Source organism: Pantherophis guttatus, chromosome 6 (assembly GCF_059756535.1).
Source record: "Pantherophis guttatus breed Tessera chromosome 6, ASM5975653v1, whole genome shotgun sequence".
Classification (NCBI taxonomy): domain Eukaryota; kingdom Metazoa; phylum Chordata; class Lepidosauria; order Squamata; family Colubridae; genus Pantherophis; species Pantherophis guttatus.
Window position 1 is genome coordinate 39,798,847 of NC_142068.1, and position 20,787 is coordinate 39,819,633.

General features: G+C 37.2%; 1 protein-coding gene across 4 annotated transcripts in view; it reads left to right on the forward strand.

Annotated features, from left to right (window-relative positions):
- Positions 1–20,787, forward strand: part of EPHB1 (EPH receptor B1) — a 370,380-nt gene that overhangs the window by 279,426 nt on the left and 70,167 nt on the right. For 2 of the 4 annotated variants that reach the window (XM_034439598.3, XM_034439597.2), the window contains exons 5-6: positions 3,969–4,304; positions 19,932–20,113. In XM_034439598.3, coding sequence (XP_034295489.2) covers positions 3,969–4,304; positions 19,932–20,113 — 518 coding nt within the window. The remainder of the gene's footprint in view (positions 1–3,968; positions 4,305–19,931; positions 20,114–20,787) is intronic. The other 2 variants (XM_087872718.1, XM_034439599.3) reach the window with 1 other exon arrangement.

Below are 20,787 nucleotides of genomic sequence, written 5' to 3' on the forward strand. Positions count from 1 at the left end.
CCCAGAACTTGCTTCAAGTATTGACTAATACAGATAAAAAGGGAATTATAGTTAAAGTATAAAAACAAATCAATTAAATGTACTTAATCAAAATTTAATGATAGTCATCAATTAACATATATTTCAGCAAAACGAGCAACTAAATTGATAAAAAAATATCCAAACAATAAAGAGAGTTGTAAGTACAAAAGGGGAACCCCAAGTTGTTGGAGTCTGGTCATGAGCATGATGCCTACAAGATAGATTGGTTGAGGAGCAGCTGACACAGAAATATAAGCAAATCAGATTGTCTGTGTTTATGTGGTGTCAGTACAGAGATGGAAATATGTTTGAAGACACCAGAAATGGCACAGAAATGGTTAGAATGCAGTATTTCAGGCTAACTCTGCCTGAAGTTTGTCCTTACCATTTCAGGGTTGACTCAGCCTTCCAGCCTTCCAAGGTCGGTAAAATGAGGACTCAGATTGTTGGGGGAAATATGCCGACTCTGTAAACCATTTAGAGAGTGGTTTGTAAAGCACTATGAAGCGGTATATAAATCTAAGTGCTATTGCTATTTTTTGGGAGAGAAAAATGGACAGAAAATGAAAGTTGTGCTTGCCTTCCAGACAAGGCTCTATTGTGAATTGCATGTGTCAAAACCTTCATTTTCTTTTCCTGATTTTTTGCTTCAAATGTTAAAGTGCATGTCTTCAGCATATGACTCTGAAAGATGAGAGCCACTGTACTACCAATGAAGAACAACCAACCAAATACGACTTATTTTTTATCAGGATTGTTGCTTTGTACTTGTCAGAGCTTTGCTTAGGGCATGGCAATAAATCTCCTATAAAACTTAAGCAGCACTTATGAGTTAGCAGAGGAAAAACCAAGGACAAGCTTCAAATAAATAATTTGCTTTTGTTGCATATAAGCCCTAAATAATGATAATCACCTAATGCAGATGTAGCAATCCAGTCTATGTGTAGGGCAGCAGTGAAATCCACTTACCTTCGCTACCAGTTTGGGAATGGGAGCATGTGGGAGCACGCATGCACTATGCACGCACCTCTTTTGCATATGCACAGAGGATAAAAAATGGGATGTAATGACGTCCCGGAGGGTGGACGGAGCTTCCCGCCACCAGCGCTACCAGTTCGTGTGAGCCAGTTAGAATTGGCTGGATTTCACCACTGGTGTAGGGGAAGGACTGACAGAACCAAGGGAACAGGTAAAAAGAGAAATTGAGAGTCATTACATAGCCACAAACAAGTCCTCCTTAATTGCCATTGAAACTTACCCAGCTCTTACCAGGTGCTGATCATTAGTTAAGCAGCGGGTGATGAAACAACAATGGACACCGTTCTATGATGTCAGGATGGTGTAGAGAACAAAGTACACAATTTGTCAGCAGCATTGCTCCAACTAGTGCAACAGATGAAGAATTTGAGGCAGACCGCACCCTTGGTAGGCCTGGCACAGGCAGCAGTTTCCAGAGTGCAACCTATGTTACAGAGACGTCGTGGAAGATTGCCAGAAAGATTTTGAGAAAAATCGGAAAGGATGAGAATCTTCATAGCACAATGTGAGTTATTTATGGGAACCCGAGTAACAGAATTTCTAATCAACCAGTCACAAGTGTCCTTTGCACTGACAGTCTCAACAACTCAGTGGGCATTCCCCATTATCAACACCAATACCCAATTATGGATAAAACTTCATGTCAAAACTTCATGGTTAAATTCAGTATGCAGTCACCTTTCTTATTATCCTAAAATAATCCACCTGGTCCTGGAGATTTAAATTTCATTTAAATTAGTGAAATGTTCTTCTACTTGGCTCTCCTAAATTATAGCTCCCTCCTTCTTCTATTAGCTAATGAAAGCAATGGGATTAGGTTTGGGGGCAAATGTCAAGATTTCCATAACATTTTTAGTAAGATAAAGAGTATATTAGATCCTATCCTTAACCATACATAGATCACATGGAGAATTCTCTGCTAAGAGAAATGACACTGAGAGGTCCTTGGTGCTCTCTGAGCTTGGTGGTTCAATCAAGCTCAGAGAGCACAAAGGTCCCTGAGCTACAAATATTCTCCTTTATTGGTAGAAATGACACTATACAGTTTGGCAAATGCTGCTTGGTAAAGACAGGAATACAATCAACGTTTTCATCACACTGAATGAAAACTAATAGAATCAAGATAATTTTTCTATTCAGCACTAGAGAGAGCTGCAAATAATAGAAAAGCTACAACCTTTATATACAAAGATATATTGTATTTACCAAGCATCAGTGGAAGCTATCCTACAATTTAGGGCACTCCTACAGGAGAGTACTTTAAGGAAGATAAGCTTTGGACTCCACGTTTCTCCTTTCCCTTTCCTTCTCTCACAGAACTTAAGAATTGACTTTCAAATTCAAATTAAGTTGATCTCTGTGTGTGTGTGTTTGTGACCATGTGTGTGTCCTTGTGTGTCCATGTATGTGTACACATGTATGTGTATGTGTACGTGCCTTTCAGAAAATAGATTTTTGTTTTTAGTATTCTAACTAGATACAATTATTTGGAAGGAACAAAAAGTAATCTAGTTTGACTCATATCACCCAAAGATAAAAGTCTTAAGTGAGTGATACTATATTAGTACCATGCTGCATGTGGAGAGAATGTACTCAAGATCACCACAAGACTGTGACACAAACAAGCAAGGAAAAAGACAACATTCATGCTCTTCTGGGTATGAAGATGATTATGCTACACAATCCATGAGTTATTTCCTGATATCAGATGCTTCAAGGTAACTGAAATAAATGAGCCCAGCAAAAAAAAAAACTCTCCTAGGAACATCACTTGTCAATTTTCTTAGCTAAGGTGATCATTGAGAATTTGTGAATGAAACATATTTGTTATAATTTCTTATATTCTCTTTTAAGATAATAATTCTTCAAAACCTATTTACAAGTAAGAAGAAACTAAGTAGAAATGAAATATTATTTTAAAATAAACACGCGACTAAAATTCTTCCTACATGACTTCCAGTGGTGGGTTGCTCCCAGTTCGCACCAGTTCGTAAGAACCGGTAGTAAAAATTTTTAGTAGTTCGGAGAACTGGTAATAACATTGGCTGGCCATGCCCCTGAACCGGTTCCCGGCCCAGTCGCCGCTTGCTTACCCCGCCCACCTCATCAGAGGGGTTTTTTTTTTTTACTTTTAAAAGCATTTTTTCTACAACCTCTTCGGCTGAAAAAATGCTTTTAGAAGTTAAAAAAAAAAGCTTCTGACAATCGCGTGGCTCAGCTGGGATTTCAGAGGCTTTTAAAAGCATTTTTTCTACAACCTCTTCGGCCAAAGAGGTTATAGGGAAAAAATGCCTTTAAAAGCCTCTGGCAATCCCAGCTGACTTGCCTCATCGTCAGAAGCGTCTAAAAGCATTTTTTTCTGCAACCTCTTAAGGTTGTAGAAAAAATGCTTTTAAAAGTAAAAAAAAAAAATGACCATGCCCACCCAGTCACATTACCCCCCCACAAGCCACGCCCACAAAATAAGCCACACCTACAGTAAAAAAAATTTAGAACCCACTCCTGATGACTGCTGATAGTAATGGGTCAGGCAACTGTGGGAAGACCAGGGCAAGCTACCAGTAAATCAAGTTTTTCAAGAGAGGAATATTTGGGGATGTGAAATGTTTATCTAATACCATGGAGAAGACAATGAAGATCATTTGGAAAATGGGATAATCTCAGCCATCCTCAATAGAAGACCCACATTAGAAAAGCACAAGGAATATAGCAGTCACTCATGTGGTCACTTCCTAAGTGAATGATTGCAATTGATTTAAATAGTTAATAAATATTTTGTACAAAACTTAAATAAATCAAATATTCCAATGTTTTAAAATAAAATGTTTTAAAATGCCACTAAATTATACATTTTACTGCAGCCATATATTTAGTTGCATAGCCTTGATCTGCAAATTGTTATTTAACAGGTGTTCCCTCAGGACCTCGGAATGTAATCTCTATTGTCAATGAGACTTCAATTATATTAGAATGGCACCCACCTCGGGATACAGGAGGTCGCGATGATGTCACCTATAACATAGTCTGCAAAAAGTGTCGGTCAGATCGCCGTAGCTGCTCCCGCTGCGATGACAATGTGGAGTTTGTACCAAGACAACTGGGCCTTACAGGAACTCGCGTCTTCATCAGCAACCTGTGGGCTCATACGCCATACACCTTTGAGATCCAAGCTGTCAATGGGGTTTCTAATAAAAGCCCATTCCCACCACAGCATGCCTCAGTGAACATCACCACCAACCAAGCAGGTAAGATGCAGTTCAGGAACCGCCAGTGTGATTTTCTTCATGAACATAGAGAAAGAAAATTGAAAAAATCTTTTGACACTGTATTTAATTTTAAATATATCTTGATTTCAGAACCATTAAATATTGCAATCAAGTTCTAGAATAATCTATAGATCTTGATACTTGTTATTTCTTCTCCTTCCCTTTTAAGCACTGGGAGATGGAAGTAGATCTCTTGCCAGGTTTTGCTGTAACTGGCGAATTTAGGACACCCATCATATAGCTCTGATAGTCTTGTAGCAGAATAATACTTAACAGCTTCCCAAAACATTGCCTTCTTCCAGTAGGCTTATCTGGGATAGTGAATGAATTAGCAAAAGCAACAGCAATGTTGCAATGTTGCAATGTGCAAAGGCAGATAACTGAATTTTTAGTGTTTTAATTACCAATAGTACTGTCATGTAGGTCGTCCTCAACTTACAACAATTCATTTAGTGACCGTTCAAAGTTACAAAGGCACTGTAAAAAGTGACTTATGACCATTTTTCACACTTACAACCGTTGCAGCATCCCTATGGTCATGTGATCAAAATTTGCATGCTTGGCAACTGGTTCCTATTTATTTCAGCTGTTAAGTTAGTACCATGGTTGTTAAGTGAATCTGGCTTCCCCATTGACTTTGCTTAACAGAAAGGTCGCAAAAGCTGATCCCATGACCTTGCGATATCCAAGTCATGTCCCAGAATCACGTTAACAGCTTTTGCGACTTTTCTGTTAAGCAAAGTCAATGTGGAAAACAGATTCACTTAACAACCATGGTACTAACTTAACAGCTGAAATGATTCACTTAATAACTGTGGCTAGAAAGATCATAAAATGGGGCAAAACTCACTTAACAAATTTCTCACTGACCATAAATTTTGGGCTCAATTATGGTCGTGAGTCAAGGACTGCCTGTATATTAATCTGGGGCAGTATAACATGTATTACATTGTGATTGGATTCTGCAGCTACTGCAAATAAGTGAAACTCTAGAACAGGCATGTGAGTAGAACAGCAGCCATGTCAGGCCATTAAAACCCATATGCTGCTCATCTCACAGTTTCTTGGATTGCTCACATGGTGGCACTCAGTACTCACAGTCTTTAGCTGGTGGAAGAACTTCATGTTCCTAAAGAGCAAAAAGAAAATTGGATTGATGAGATAGTCACACTAGAAACATGTTCTGGAAGGAAAACATCTGGATCTATATACCAGCTGAATAATAGCTGAATAATAGCTGTGCAACTAACATTCTTAGCAGCAAAAACAAAACCACAGCAACCTATAGAAAGAACCAGAATTTCTTCTGGACTTTGTCATCTCTCTTGTCCCCTGATTTTTTTTTTAAACTAGAGATAATCATGGATGAATCAATTACTAACTCTTCCTTGGGAGAGAAATCTCCTAAGAGATTTGGGGGGGGGGGAATCTATTCTGCAATGTTTGTGCATGTATTCTTTGGTGGAGGATAGAAAAGCTAACAAGTAGTGACCCTGACCAAAAGCTTAATGAAGAGAAGAATTAACTGTTGAAGCACTGAGAGATGACAATAAACCACAATCTGTTTTGTTTTGGCTATAAAGAGAGGATGAAAATTATTCTTTTGTGCAATATATATAAAATAGGAAGCCTTTATTAATGCCATGCCTGAAGAATTCACACCAATAGCCACAATAATTTTTTTTAAAAAAAATATTGGTATCAATATTTGGGCGTTCTGTTTCAAAGACGTAGGAACTTTGTCAGCTCAACATGTCAGAGTGAATTGGGCACCATAGATACAACTGACACATAAGCAGAAGTGTAATTCTTAGCAGTGATGCCCTTTTGTCCATCCTTTCTGTTTCCTTTTCATTCTCTTCATTTTGTCACCTGGTCATCTGCTCTTCTATTGCTCTATTCTCCAGCCTCAGGTCATCTCCATTCTTTGGTTGGCTAAACTGGAGCCATGGAGCCATCTCCAAATGTCTGCCCTTCCTCTTTTTGTATAGACCCATTGTTTTTAGGTGGTATGTCCTTTGCTCTTTTTTGTTCCTGTCAGCTGGTGTCCCTACTCCCCATTTGTCCATTTGCTCTTTTTCTTCCTGATTATTCCTGTCACAAATCTCTGATTATTAAAAATTGATATATTTGCATTGTCTCTGGCTTTTCTCTGCGTTTATCCATTCCAGATAAAGTGCAATTGCTTTCAGCATATTGAGGATACATCCTGTGTTTGAAAGGCCTCAAAGATGAAGCACATATTTGGCAATTAGAAATGAGGCATTAGCATTCAGCACATTTTAAGCAAGTAGAAATGGTGTGTTGAGCACAATAGGTATTTAAAGGGAAAGTAATAGGAATGCAAAGTGGACTAGATAGTGTAGGTTTGACATTGACTCACACATTGATGCCTAACATTTTGATTTGCTGTCCTTGTTGATTTTTTTTGTTTTTGTTTTCCTGCTAATCTGAAAATGCAGTTGCTAACTGCAAGCTGTACTGCTTATGCTAGAAATAACAGAAAAGCATATTACAGGCAGCTGTAGCTTCACATATTATGGCATGCATTCACAGTCTACATAGTCTTTATTAAATTCTTGAAGGAAAGAAACAGGGTAACAGACTTTAAATAAGGACAAATGATGGAGAAAATTGCATGTTCTAAGTTCACGCTCAAAAAGTATTTATGTCAGTTCTGTTCTCTTTAATTAATCTAATTAAGCATTTTTAACAGAAACAAACTTGAATGCTTTTCTCAGGTTCGTAAGAATTGACCTATATCCTTAGCTTAGCCATCTGTCTATTCATTTACCCATATATTTCTTTTCATTTCTTGGAAACAGTTATCTCTCCATCTGTCCCTTTTGCCTTCCATAAAATTCTCCATCCAATACATTCCTATTTAATTGATTATATCTGCAGGGCTCTCTTCAGTTCTTCAGCTTTTACTGAAGTGATAGGCCTGAAGGACTCTCTAAATGGATTTGAGGTCTTCTGCACCACTGACAATTTTATCCATTTGCCTGCTAGGCTATTGTTTTATGAAATGTTGCTAACTGGGCCTTTTCTCAAATGTACATCCTAATTTCCTATGTGAACAAGCTTGCAGGCATACAGTAGATGTCATTATTCCTTTTTCAGCTGCTGCAGGCCAATTGTATATCAGCAACATGGTTCCTATACTTCCTGTTTCAAGTTTCAAACACACACATGCACACAGAATTGCTAGGTAATGCTAAGAAATTTACTCAAGGCTGAGAAGACAAGCAAAGGAACATAAATCAGACTCTGTGATGATAAGGCTTGCCTGAATAGCTTCACTTTCTACAGGAACAGACAGAAGACTAGTCAGGATTCAGTCTGAAGTTCAGAGAACCAAGTAAAATTTATCAATCACTCTTAAGGTTCATAGTTTCAGGGTCAGATCTGCTTCTTAAATAAGGCTGCAGCCAGTTGTTTTAATTAAGGCAGGCATGTCTTTGCTTCATTGAATGCCTTTGCTTTACTTTCAAGTGCTTGAAACCCTGGGACTCTACTTGTCTAAGTGTTTCAAGACCTATATCAACATCTGCTCCAGTTATTCTAATGCTGCCTCTGTTTGAGAGGCCTCCGGTGATTCTTGGCTTGATGTTTCCTAAAGATATTGGGAAATGACCAGCTAGGCAAGGAGGAAGAATCAAGCAGGGAATTAGCGTTGAGTCTTTGGCACCACTACAAGAGACTTAAGCCTAATCAGTTCCATGGAATATTATCTCTTAGTTCCCAAGGCAAGGCAGCCTGGGGAGATTCCTCTACTATAGGTAAAACAAATAAAATAGTCAACTTGAACCTTTCACGTATGGATCTGGTTGCTTGTGCCTGACAAAAGGTGATATTCGATTAGTTGTTGTGGAACAACTTTTTCAGATTCCGAGTCCTAAATCACGATATCTCAGATATACTTTCCTTTTCAGTTTGCAACAGACATACCTATTTTCTTTCAAATTTCAACCATTTGAAACTTGAAACTTGAAACTTTTCATCCAAAAAAAATAGGATATAGAAGAATGTCTATAGAGTAATCAAATCTCCTGTGATAAAAAAAAAAATCTTAGTTATCAGTAGTAGTTTTGTGAATTAATACAATCAGAAAATTTCAGGAGTCCATATGTCAAACTGTCAATTCCTGGAGTCTCCTGAATATCCTACTGCAGCTACTTAACTCCTGCTGCTTGTTGTAGCATTTATCTGTTCACCAATTCCCTTCATATAACCAAGAGAAAGAGCAGTAACTTGCAAAACCTGTTAATATAGTAGAGATTTAAAGACAGGAAACACAGTGGTACATTTCAGCTTTCACTCTTAATTTGATTATTCTGGGTAGTTTAATCCTGGAGTTGAGTTTCCAGTTGTCAGATTACAGTTGAATGTTTATGTCTGGGAATCTTTAAAACAAGGTACATTGTTGGTATTAGGCAAGAAATATTATCAATGTTCTGGAGCTCCTAGGTATATTGTGAGTCCATACAGTTTACCTCACCATTTCATCTGAACCCTCCCCTTGAGTCAGAGAGATATAACTCCATGCCTTATGATGCCATTTAAAGACAAGAATAAAAACATCACACTTAATCACGGGAGAGCAACCTGTAGTCTCAAAGCCATGCACAAATACCTTCTTCTGGCCCTTGGCACCTGTCTTCCTCCCAGCTGCTGAAAGCTGATATCACCATGTCTCACCACTTTGAGCTGAAACATAGATAAATGTTGTGAAAGTTCAAAACTGACATATCACTTTTTTAAAAAAGTATACCTCTTCAGCCATATGTCTGACATGAGATAGTTCAGTCACATTTTTGGCCCTCAGCAGTTTTAAGCACAACCTTTACCTACAAAAAAGTTTTGTTACCTCTGCAGTAATCCATAATGTAGTTTGTTAGTCTGATTTTAATGGAATATATATAGCAGGTCATAATTTCCTTATGTAAGAGTTATACACATATATGATTTGGTTATACATGAACTTTCTATGACTTTATATATTATGCTCTGTCTAAGACAGAAATTACTGTTTTTCGATGGTCTCTGAAAAAAGTAGAACAAAAATTTCTGACCTGGCGTATTATGGGATATAGGTTCCCCCATAGTATTCCTGTAAGACATTCTGATGCAATTTACATTTCAATTGTTTTGAATTAATTTGCCTGATGAATTTTTACCAACAGATTTGTTATGATGATTATAGATTCTATAAATACATTTGAAAAATCCCACAAGTATATTATTCTTAATAGTGGTATATCTGTCATTTTGCTGATGTAACAAAATGTCTGTCAAATTTGGTAGTTTCTCAGGTGACTTGTCTTTAGATTTTTCAAAACTTAGTATACACCTGCTGCAAGTTTCTGACCATGGAACTAAGATAGCTCTGGCAGGCTTTGTTCTCTTTTTGTAAATTAGACATGACATTTTTGTATGGCTTGATTGTCATAGTTGACTTTTACTACAGAATGGTTGATATCCCCCTCAAAACACTAGACTGAGATTATGTCTTAGAGGGAAAAAAAGGATATATAGCAAAGGGAGAGGAGAGTGTGATTACAACTGAGATTCCTATTGTTTTTGGTTTTTTTTCAATTGTGATCTGGCTCTCTTCCCATCCCTATCTTGCCAACACACTTTTGGGTTTCTTGGTTTATTAGCAACCTAACAAGATCATTTAATCAAGGCCATGCTTCTTTGGCTATCTGACAGCTATGACTTCACCTTTTGGTAAGCCCTAAACTTTACACTTCTCATTAATTAAAAAAGTGATACTGTGTCCTTGTGTAGAAATCAGGAACTAGAACAAAAAGGCAATCCAAGATACCTACTGTGTTTGTATCCTACTAAAATCCTTACTGAAATCAAGATTTTTGTGCTAATGACTGCATCAAATCATAGGTTAAGGGTGAGACTGTCAAGTTTGATTAATTCTTTAATCTGAAAATTTCCCTGTTAAGCAAATTGACTATTGTATGGGAACATTATTATAGAAAAATTGGCAGAGCTTCCTAAAATATTCCATCAACTCCTTGTTGCACAGTTTGTTGCATACACGCTAATGCAATAAGAAGCTTCTTGATTCTGATCCCTGTGCTTATTGTTTGTCTGTGTGATTTTTGGAAGGGATTTCTACTTCAGTATGATCCTTTCCTTCATGCAATAATGCAAAGCAATCCATCTGAATAAGCAAGGATGGGGAAGCCTCAGTATTGCTGCCCATCCACCTGCGTACCAATTTGATGTTGATCATCTTTGCAGCATTATCCATGTTAAATAGGCAGGAACACCAGGGGGGGTTTGTGAATGTGGCAATTAACAAAACAGCAATCAAGCTAAGTGTTTAATTTTGGAAAATTATCATCTTCTCTGAACGGATGTGGAAAGATTAAAAAAAAAATTAAAAACCCAGGATTAAATGTGCTGTGCAAACAAAGGCAGGGCAGGACTGTCAACATCACCCACTAGAAAAAATAAGCAGTCACCCCACTCAGTGAATTCCTGAATACACAGGAGCTGCCTCTTCCAAAACAGAACGACCATAACAGCACAAAATAAGATTTGGGTAAATATAAACAATCAGAGGAATGTTTTCCTGTATAATTTGTAGTGCATATGCTTAGTTTGTGTTACGTATTATGTTACACACCAGGGTGGATTTGATTTAAATCGAGTTGATTTAAATCACAATTTAAATCATGATTTAAATCACTAGTAAAAAGGCTTGATTTAAATCAACTCGATTTAAATCATAATTTTTAAAGAGCAACTGTCATCTCTGCTACTCCTTTGACCCACTGTTGACTCACCGATAGTCCCAGTGTTGCAGAATATACAGCCTCATGCTACATAACTAAGCTCCGTTTCATGCTGAATAAACTAAATTATTTATGTATCTTAAATAGAAAACGATCTTACAATAGATTTTTACCCCAAAAGGTTTTTATTAAAATAAATTTGATAAAAATCAAAAAAATACGATTTAAATAAAAAAAATCTGGTTTTTTGATTTTTTTAAAAAAATCATTGATTTTTATCTACCCTGTTACACACTAACAAGTGGTCAGCATAAAAATCTTTAACTGGCTTTTAAAAAAATCCTACCACCCCCAAAAAACTGGTCTTTCCCTGACTTCTTTATTCTGGCAAACCCAAATAATTAGACTAATAATAACTTGTCATCGATTATGCTAGCTGGGATGATCTGAGTGATCCAAAATACCAGGAAGGCACTGTTGTCTACCCTTGATCTTGATCACTGAAAAGCTAAATAAAGAAAAAAAAATCCAATGACTATGGTCTCATCAGTAGTTATTTGATACATTTAAATAACTTTTCACAACCTGCATATCTTCAAGTTGTATGTATCAACTCCCAAAAGTTTTAGCCGGTGTAACCATTACAGAAAATACTGTAATGTCCACACTTTTGGAAGGTTTTAAGTTTGTTTCTTATGACTACCACATGACTTACTTTTGTTGCAGGAAATCAGTGAAGCTACTGCTACAGATTTTTTCATAGCAGTTGCAACCATCACAAAAATGAGACAAGTATAAAACATCAGTTTGGGGGAGGTGGGCTTTGGAATCACGAGAAATAATCTAACATAAGCACACCAAGAATCTCCCGAGTTTCTGCTTGTTTTTATTTATTTTAGTATAAACAAGATAAGCATTTATTTTAGTTCTGCACATTTTTAAAATTAAACAGTATCTTTCTTGGACTTGCTCTGCTCCTCTCCCCTGTTCAAAAGTGGCAGCAAAAGAGTAAAGCAGAATTTTATCAATACCTAGTCTAGCATTGCTAGATTAATTCTTTCTAGCAATGATTAATTAATTCTTATCTGCATAGGAACTATTCTTTCCACCAATATCCTATTATGTATATAGTTATTTATAAAGCCCTTCCTCCTTAAAGGACTTTAATTACACTGACTGAAAAGCTTATATAGGACATATTTTTTCTTTGGCAGCACTATTTACAACAAGTAAGCTCCCCTTTCTAATTTCTGGGAGCAACCCTCTTACAAAGTCTGTATTTTCTTAGGATTCAGGTTATGTTATGCATCATGTATTTTGAGATACAACTATGTTGTAATCTTTCAGCATTGTAAAATACCTATTTCAAGTTATATATTTGATTGAAAGACATTTTAGTGCCTAACAATTTTTTCTTTTCCACTGAAATAGCTCTCATGTTTGAAGGAATTGATGCATATTTAATTCATATCTTACCAGCAAATTTTAGTTTTGTTTGTGTGTGTGTGTGTGTATGTGAGCACGCAGACATGTGTGCGCACAATACCATATTTCTCAAATTTTGAATTTTACTGTTTTATGAATGACAGCTTTAAAATTAAGAGAAAGGCATTTCCAAAAAGGAACAAACAGCACAATATGTAGTATCTTCAGATAGTTTACATATGCTCCCATTACAGGATTGTTCTAGCTCACAAGGAATTGATTATGAATCTTAGAAATCTATTTAGCATAGTGATTTGTAAGCAGACTGAAAAGAAGAGCACATTAGAATCATCACTTGTGTAAAAGGATTACAGTATGTCAGGAAAAAAATGGCCAATTATCAGTAACTAACCTTGCTCTATTCACCAAAAGGCATCACCGCTCACCAGGGACTTAAGGGACCATGGGTTTCAGAAGCATATATGGGGAAAATCATTTAGAAGGCTCTGAGAATTCATCCCAACAGAGCCCTTACCACATGCTTCAGTGGGCTTTTAAAATGAGACAGTTTGATTTCTCAGGAGGATCAGGCAGGAAATTAACTTGTTTAATGAAGCACAAGTGATATTGCCTTGATTCTTTCTGGATTGCCATCCCCAGCAGGGATTTAAAAAAAAAAAATGCAGTAGGCACATTCAAAGATGAAGTCAGTGATTCTCCAGGAATCTGGCTCAGAAACATAAAAACTTTTTTGTCCACATAGATTTTTCACCACTTCCTGGCAAGTTATAAGCTTCAGTCTTACCAACATAGTATCAAACATATTGTCCTCCAAAACTAGGGTTGTCCAAAAATAAACCCTAACACTTGCAAAGGGGTTAAATCACCTTCTTCTCTTTTCACAGAAATGTCTGAAGTATATGGCTCAGGGGGTAAATCACATGTTTTATGTGCAGAATAGCCCATGTTCAATTCCTGGCATCCCTCGTAGGATAGGATAAGATTCCCCATCTGAAATCTTGTACAACTACTGCTAATCATTGAGTAAATGTTAATAGTAGCTGGAACAATGGACTGATTCAATATATAAGTGCTACAATATGTAGAACCTTGCCATAACCACAAAAACACCTTTCTCATTCACATGCTGCTGATTCCAACCCACTATTGGTTCACTGAGGGTAAAATCTCTGGATTTTGGCCTCTGCATTGGGAAGGAAATACCAGCAAACAAAGAGTTTCCTCTCCCCTCTCTCTCTCTCTTTTTCTCTCTCTCTCTCTCTCTCTCTGTGTGGAGGGGGGAGGGATGGAGGGAGGTAATGTATTTATTGCATTCATATTCCATCACAATCATAAAAAGATTCTCAGTAACCCACAAAAAGTAGAAAAGCAATAAATAATAAAAATACAGCTATACAACTTGACACAGAATTTGCTGTCAATTCCCCAGCACCTTCTGGATTCTTTATTTTCAGCTGCTCCTGGAAGGTAGTTAAAATTGAAGCCACTCAACCTTTCCACACGAAGCCATTCCAGAGAGCTGGCCTGATTACATAAAAACATCTTTAGGCTTTGAATCCCCTGATCTCCCAAACAGGGAACATTCAGCTGCTTTTTCCAGCAGGATCAAAATGGTCCAGTTTCATTGGAGAGAGATGATTCTGTCACAAACTCAATACCAAGTCATAGAAGGCTTTGCTGGTTAAAACTAGTACTTTAAATTACAATAGGAGAATGGAATGAAAAGATTTTTATTTTATAACATGATCTTTCTTCTGCTTCCAAGTGAATAGCATTGCATGCTGCGATTTTTAATCAGCATTTTTTTTTTAAAAAAAGAGAAACTTCTCCTTTGGAGGTCTAGGCAAAAGCAGAAGAGGGGGAAGGGGTAGATGTGAGGACTGGAGCTGAAAACTGCCAGGGAGGTGGAAAAGTAAAACACTGCCATGGAGACAAGAGTTCTGCAATGATGCCTACATTAACTTCCCAGTGTTATAAAAACATTATGAGCTGTGATGTTAAGCCCCTGCTTTATTTTATCAGGCATCCTAAGCAGAAAGATACTTTCTACCCTCATCATTAATGAAAGCAATAGTCTATTTTTGTTTCCTGTTGCACAGACAATGGTACTCAAAGGTAAAGTGCCTCAGATGTGTATATTCCAAAATTAATCAGCAGGATTAATTATGGCTGATAGATCCGTCTTCCATTTGTCTTGAAAGCAATGTCTGCCCATGTAATGTAGTGCATGCATGACTTTATCAACTTCAACACTACTTCAGTTGTCTTTTCCTAAATGAAAAGACCCTAGTGATGGGATCCCATTTCCTTGTCATATCAGTTGCCTTTTTGATTTCTTTTCTGAACTAATAGGGCTAAAATTGTGCAAGCCGAGTTGTCCATGTTTCCCAAATGATTGGAGGAAGTGTTATGAACTTTTTGATTATTAACTGAAGCAGCCCTTGTTTTTCCAGGCTTCTGCATTTCCCAGGATTGGGTTGTGTGGGAATTGTCTTTGTTTTAAAACCCCTCTTTAAAAAGCTGCAACAGTTCATACAGAAGCTGTATGCAATATAGCAATGATGCCCCATCCTTTCCTTGTATCTTTTCCAACAGCATAATGCATTTTATATCTCAAACCAACATAGGTGAAATATCAAATGGTATGTAATAAATCAGGGCTGGGGAACGATGGCCCCTTTATGATTTTGTGGACTTCAATTCCCAGAATTCCTGAGCCAGCCATATGGGCTGAGGAATTCTGGGTGTTGAAGTCTACAGGACATAACAGCCTTGGTAGTACAGTGGTCTAAAGCACCCTGTTATTGAGACCAGCTGCCTGCAATTACTGCAGGTTCGAATCTCGCCAGGTTTAAGGTTGACAGCCTTCCATCCTTTCTAAGGTAGATAAATTGAGGACCCAGTTATGGGGGCAATAAGCTGACTTTGTATAAAATATACAAAAGGATGAAGGCTATTGCTTAGCACATTGTAAACCGCCCTGAGTCTCCGGAGAAGGGCGGCATATAAATCAAATTTAAAAAATTAATAAATAAGAGGGCCATAGTTCCCCATCCCTGTACTAAATGAATCATCTCAACAACTCACCAAATGCCTACATGAATCTGTTAACAACACTCACAGCATATTATACTAGTCTGAACTAGTATGAGGTGCCAGAAAAGAGTCATGAAACTGAACCATATCATAAATATATTTTGGTAAAGTTTTTAACAAGATAGGATAGATTCTCCATTTTGCATAACATTTAATGTATTGATTCCTTTAATGCTGCCTATCATGCTGTCCGTCTCCAGTCTTCTGCTGCCTGATCCTCTCTTGACAAAGTGTTTTTGTACTAACAATCTTTGTTAGTACTGTACAATATAGGGAGTCATAAATAGACAAACAGGTTTCTGCCTTAAGCCACAAGGAAAGTAATAAAGCTTAGGGAATGATATGAAGGCAGTTTCTATGTTCCTAACTGACCTGCTTAAGCGTACTGCACATATCAGGCACAGAACTGCCAGTTGCCTTTTTCATAATGACAATAATGAAACCCAGAAAAATTTGAAGTAGCTATGAAAGGTTTTTGCTGTCTTTGAAAGACAAAGTTTCCATGAGACAAGTATTGGAATTTTCATAAAGAATGAAAACTCTATTCTGGTTTTGCTTGTTCATTTGCAGATGGTTTTTATAGTTTCCATTTGATGAGCAGTTTCCAGGAATTTTAAATTCTACTTAAAAACAAGTAGCTTTTTAAAATAATAAAATCAAATCATTTACACATTGCTCACATTTCTATTCTTCCTTTTATAATAATATTCTTCAAACAAAAATTAAAGATGAGGAAACTGTACCATCACAGCAAAGGGAGGGTGCTTCTAAGGCAGGGCTGTCAAACTCCTGGCCCGTGGGCTGGATGCGTCACATGCTGGCTCTGCCCCTGCCCGGTTTAGTGAAGGGGGAAAAAATTCCCAATACGTCATGTGATGACACCGTGATGACGCGAGTTTGACACTCCTGTTCTAAGGTAAAAACTAGCTTAACTGGAGACAGTTTTACTAAAAGTTCTGCTTGTATTGTATGAAGATTTGTTTTCTTGCGCCAATGGTGGAAAAGTACAATGTAATAAGGTTGAGAGTAGCATCTTAAAATTTGTGTGTGTGTGTGTGTGTGTGTGTGCGCGCGCGCATATGTGCATGCTTTCATATCAGTATTGACTCCTGGACTAGTCCTTCAAGATTTCTTGGCAGTGGTTTGCCATTGCCTCCTTCCTTGGATTAAGAGAGAATGACTGGCCCAAGATCATCTAGCTTTGTGTTTAAAGTGGGACAAGAATTCACTGTCTCGTGGCTTCTACCTAATGCCTTAACCACTATGCCAGGCTATGTCTCCTTAAAAATTAGAATAAAATAATATCATTTTAAAAGGTGGGTATTTCTACAGAGCTAAGGAATCATAGAAGAACAGTCCAGAAATAAGTGAAGTTCAAGCATCAGGGAACCAACATCAATAGAATGGACAGGCAGAAATACTGAGCCAGATATAAAGGGACAGTAATTCTCAATCCAGGATTTCCAGCTTCATCTGGAAGCAATCAGTACTGTTCTCAAGAAACTGTTACTCACCAGTATTTGTATAGGTTCTTAGGCCTACATTTTCTGTCAGATAAGCAGTGAATATTATGTTTCTGTCTTGGAAGGCGATTTTTCTGCTACAGTTGAAGTGGAATTTGGAGGGAGGTCTGACTGAGGAAGTTTTTGTTTTGATAATGGATCTCCTTATCTTACCATTAACAAGATGAAAAGGCTCAGTCTGATCCAGGATTTTCCAGAACCTGGGTGGATCTGAATTTTCTCTAGTCCCTGATTACAGTCAATGGAAATGAGATGTGACTTTGAGTATATTTTCTACGGTTCGATAGTCTGATATATGTTACTGCAAAGATCCTTGCTTTGGAGTGAATGTTTTCTACAGCATAAAATAAAGAAGAACAATATCTGTTTTTTCATGATTCTAAATCAGGGTTATTTCTCCCAAGGAGGTTCACAACATATTAAAATAATTTATAATAGCACATTACAAATAATAATATGTGCACTTATGATACTTCAAATTATTACAGCATTAGTGGATAAAATATAAAAGTGAAAAATAATATAAAATATGTAAACTAGTAGAAAAATACATTATTTAAAAAGTAGCATCAAATTTCAATTCCAAAGTTAAGGATCTTATTTTCTAAACAGTGCTACTGAAAAGTGGGTTTCAAAGTCTCTTTAATTTGATTTGCTATATGAGGGGAGTATAAGGTTGTTATATTAAATAGATGTTAATCTTGGCATATAGATTGCGTGTTTACAGGTTTTCCCATGATTAAGGATCCTAGTTGTGTAAAATTCCTAAGTATGGGAACAAGCCTGGGAACAGAGCCAGGTTTTAAGGGCCTTCCAGAATCCCAGGAGAATGGGTACCATCTGTATCTTTGAGGGGATGCTGTTCCAGAGGGTAAGGGCAGTGACAGAGTAGGCTGTCTTCTTCAGTCCCATAAGATGTCAGTGTTTAAATAGAAGGAACCTGGAGTCCACCTGTGGCCACACGGTCTATTGAAACCACAGCTCATGTCCTGTTATATTGTACTCTCTATAAGGATCCACGGACTCATTTTATAACCCCTTACTGGCAAAATATATTGTAAATTCTGATTTCTTTTATGTGAAGCTGTTACTTTTGGATCATCACAATATAGTTTCCTTGAACATCTCTAAATTCTCCTATACGGTTTGTAACATTAGGCAGACTTTGGCCGCCCATCAAAGATCACACCACTAACTGTAATATACTACTAAACCTTGTTCTGTTCTGTTTTATTTATTTGAATGTTTTAATTTTTATTTGGCCTGTGACCATAAGGAAAGATTGAATGACTTGGAGTACACCCAGTAGATATAAATGTATTGGGTAAGCAGAAATGACTGAACATAATCACTCAGATAGTCAGGCCCTATGTCTGAATTTTCAAATAGAATAAAATTCAGCTCTTGGGATTTCTCTCTCTCTCTCTCTCTCTCTCTCTCTCTCTCTCTCTCTCTCTCTCTCTCTCTCTCTCTCTATATATATATATATATATATATATATATATATATATATTAATTGAAGATCATGAATCTGAAGGATACTCAAAATAGAGGAAGAGGAAAGGGAGCATATCTGTAATTATAGTAGATATGACTAGCCTTAATGACAGCACAGCTTAACTTTTACTCACACTCTCTCTCAAGCAATTGGCATGGGTCTCTTCGTTTAATTTTATACCCAAACCATGCTGGAAAGTAGATTAGGCATGAAACAATGACTGAACCCCCCGCCCCCCAAGATCTAGTGAATTCCTATGGCCTAAATTTGAGAGGAAGCTGGAAAGTCCCAGTCCAACACTTTAGCAGCCAAACCAAACTGGGTCAAGAACTGATACCCAGAGAAAGAAGAATGGAATCTAAGCTGAGAGAGAGGAAGTGCAGAAAAGGCATAAGAAATAAAGACACCTTTGACAAGAATATTATAGAGGAGGCAGTAGATAAAAAAAAAATACAAAGAGAGAAGTGACTTGAAGGGATAGAAAAGAAATCTTGGAGGAGGTAACTTAACATCCTTTGTTCACACTCTTTATTTGAAGTAAAGAGTAGAAATGAAAGATGTTAAAGGTCATAGGGCAGCCATTGGAAAAAAATGAAGGAAGAAAAGCAGAGAAAGAGATATTTGGCTACTGCTGAAGAAATGAAGGGAAACATGCATACAGAAACATGGAAGATGACGGGTGAAACAGCAGGGAGAATCCAGTTCTGAAAGGAAGATTGAGAATACCCTTCATGGGCCTTGTGAATATGCAGAGTTATATTGATAGTTTATGTAGGGCTTCAAGTAGCCTGCCATAGAATTCATGTTTTAAAGGTATATTTTATTGAAAACCTCCCCTGTCAAAATATCATTGAAATCTATTGATATTTATTTTTTTTGCTGCTCCTGTTAATTTAGTTGAGCTAGCACAGTTTTGTATGAAGTCTTTTGAGGGTCCTTGACAATAATAACTTACTTTCATCAATTAATTTATTTGTGTGTACTCTTTTCTGAAACATTACGCCCAGATTCATTTCCATCACAGAAAGCTAACAGTAATAACAAAGGATGTTAATCCCTGTGTTAATTTTTCTCTTTATGTCATGAAATACTTTGTTTTAGTATTGTATTGAAGTGTACTATGTTGTGTTACATGCCTCCTCCCCCTCCCCCATTCTCACTGACCTCCTCTCCTTGTCCGCATCCTAGTGTTTTACTTTTATTTCTTCAGAGTGTCTCACTACCCTCCCCTGAAGTGATGTTTCACTTTTCTTGCAATTCCTATTCCCTCCTTTCTCCATAGCACCTTCCACAGTTCTTATTATGCACCAGGTAAGTGCCACCATGAGGAGCATCACGCTGTCATGGCCTCAGCCAGAACAGCCCAATGGCATCATCCTGGACTATGAAATCCGTTATTACGAGAAGCTGAGCCGGATCTGCATCCCTGAGATTAGCAGCGCTATGGGCTCAAGACCAGCTACCGTAAGCCTGAATGAATTTCAGAGAAGGGAATTGGCTGGGCTGGTAATGGGAGACAATGGAATTAAAACTACCAGCTATTTTTAACATATCATGGAATGCATGATTTTGATTTAATTCAAAAATTAGATTGTAGATTTTCTGTGTTCACTCCAGCCTAAGGTTCTGGATAACACTGTGAAAATCTTATTTTATTTTAAATAGATTATCCTTCTTATGCCCTCTTTTCCACCTAGCAATAAGGAACTTGTGAGATAAACTTGACTTGGATTATTATTATTTTTTAATATAGGTGGTTGGGTTCTTTCTTTGTCGAGTCTTCCATGATGGCTTTCTGGTTTAATGAATTTTACCTGTTATTTGCCTTGTGATAAACACCAGCAGATTGGGAATTCCTGTTGCAAGCTACACTAAAACAATCTGCAGAAAAATCTTTGCAACAGTAATTAATTGAAGCTGGTTCCTACTTGTCTGCATTATATATTTATTTCAGTCCCTGTGTTCTTGAATAAGGATTGCTTTAACAACTGAAAGTTTGCTAGGAATGCCAGCCTGCATCCTGGACTTATTTGGATGATGCTTGGATAGTATTTTGTGTACTGTATAACAGTCCTTAATGTCTATACTTATCTTTCAAAAGCTATCTTGTAAGCTCCTGCTATCCTACAGATGACTCC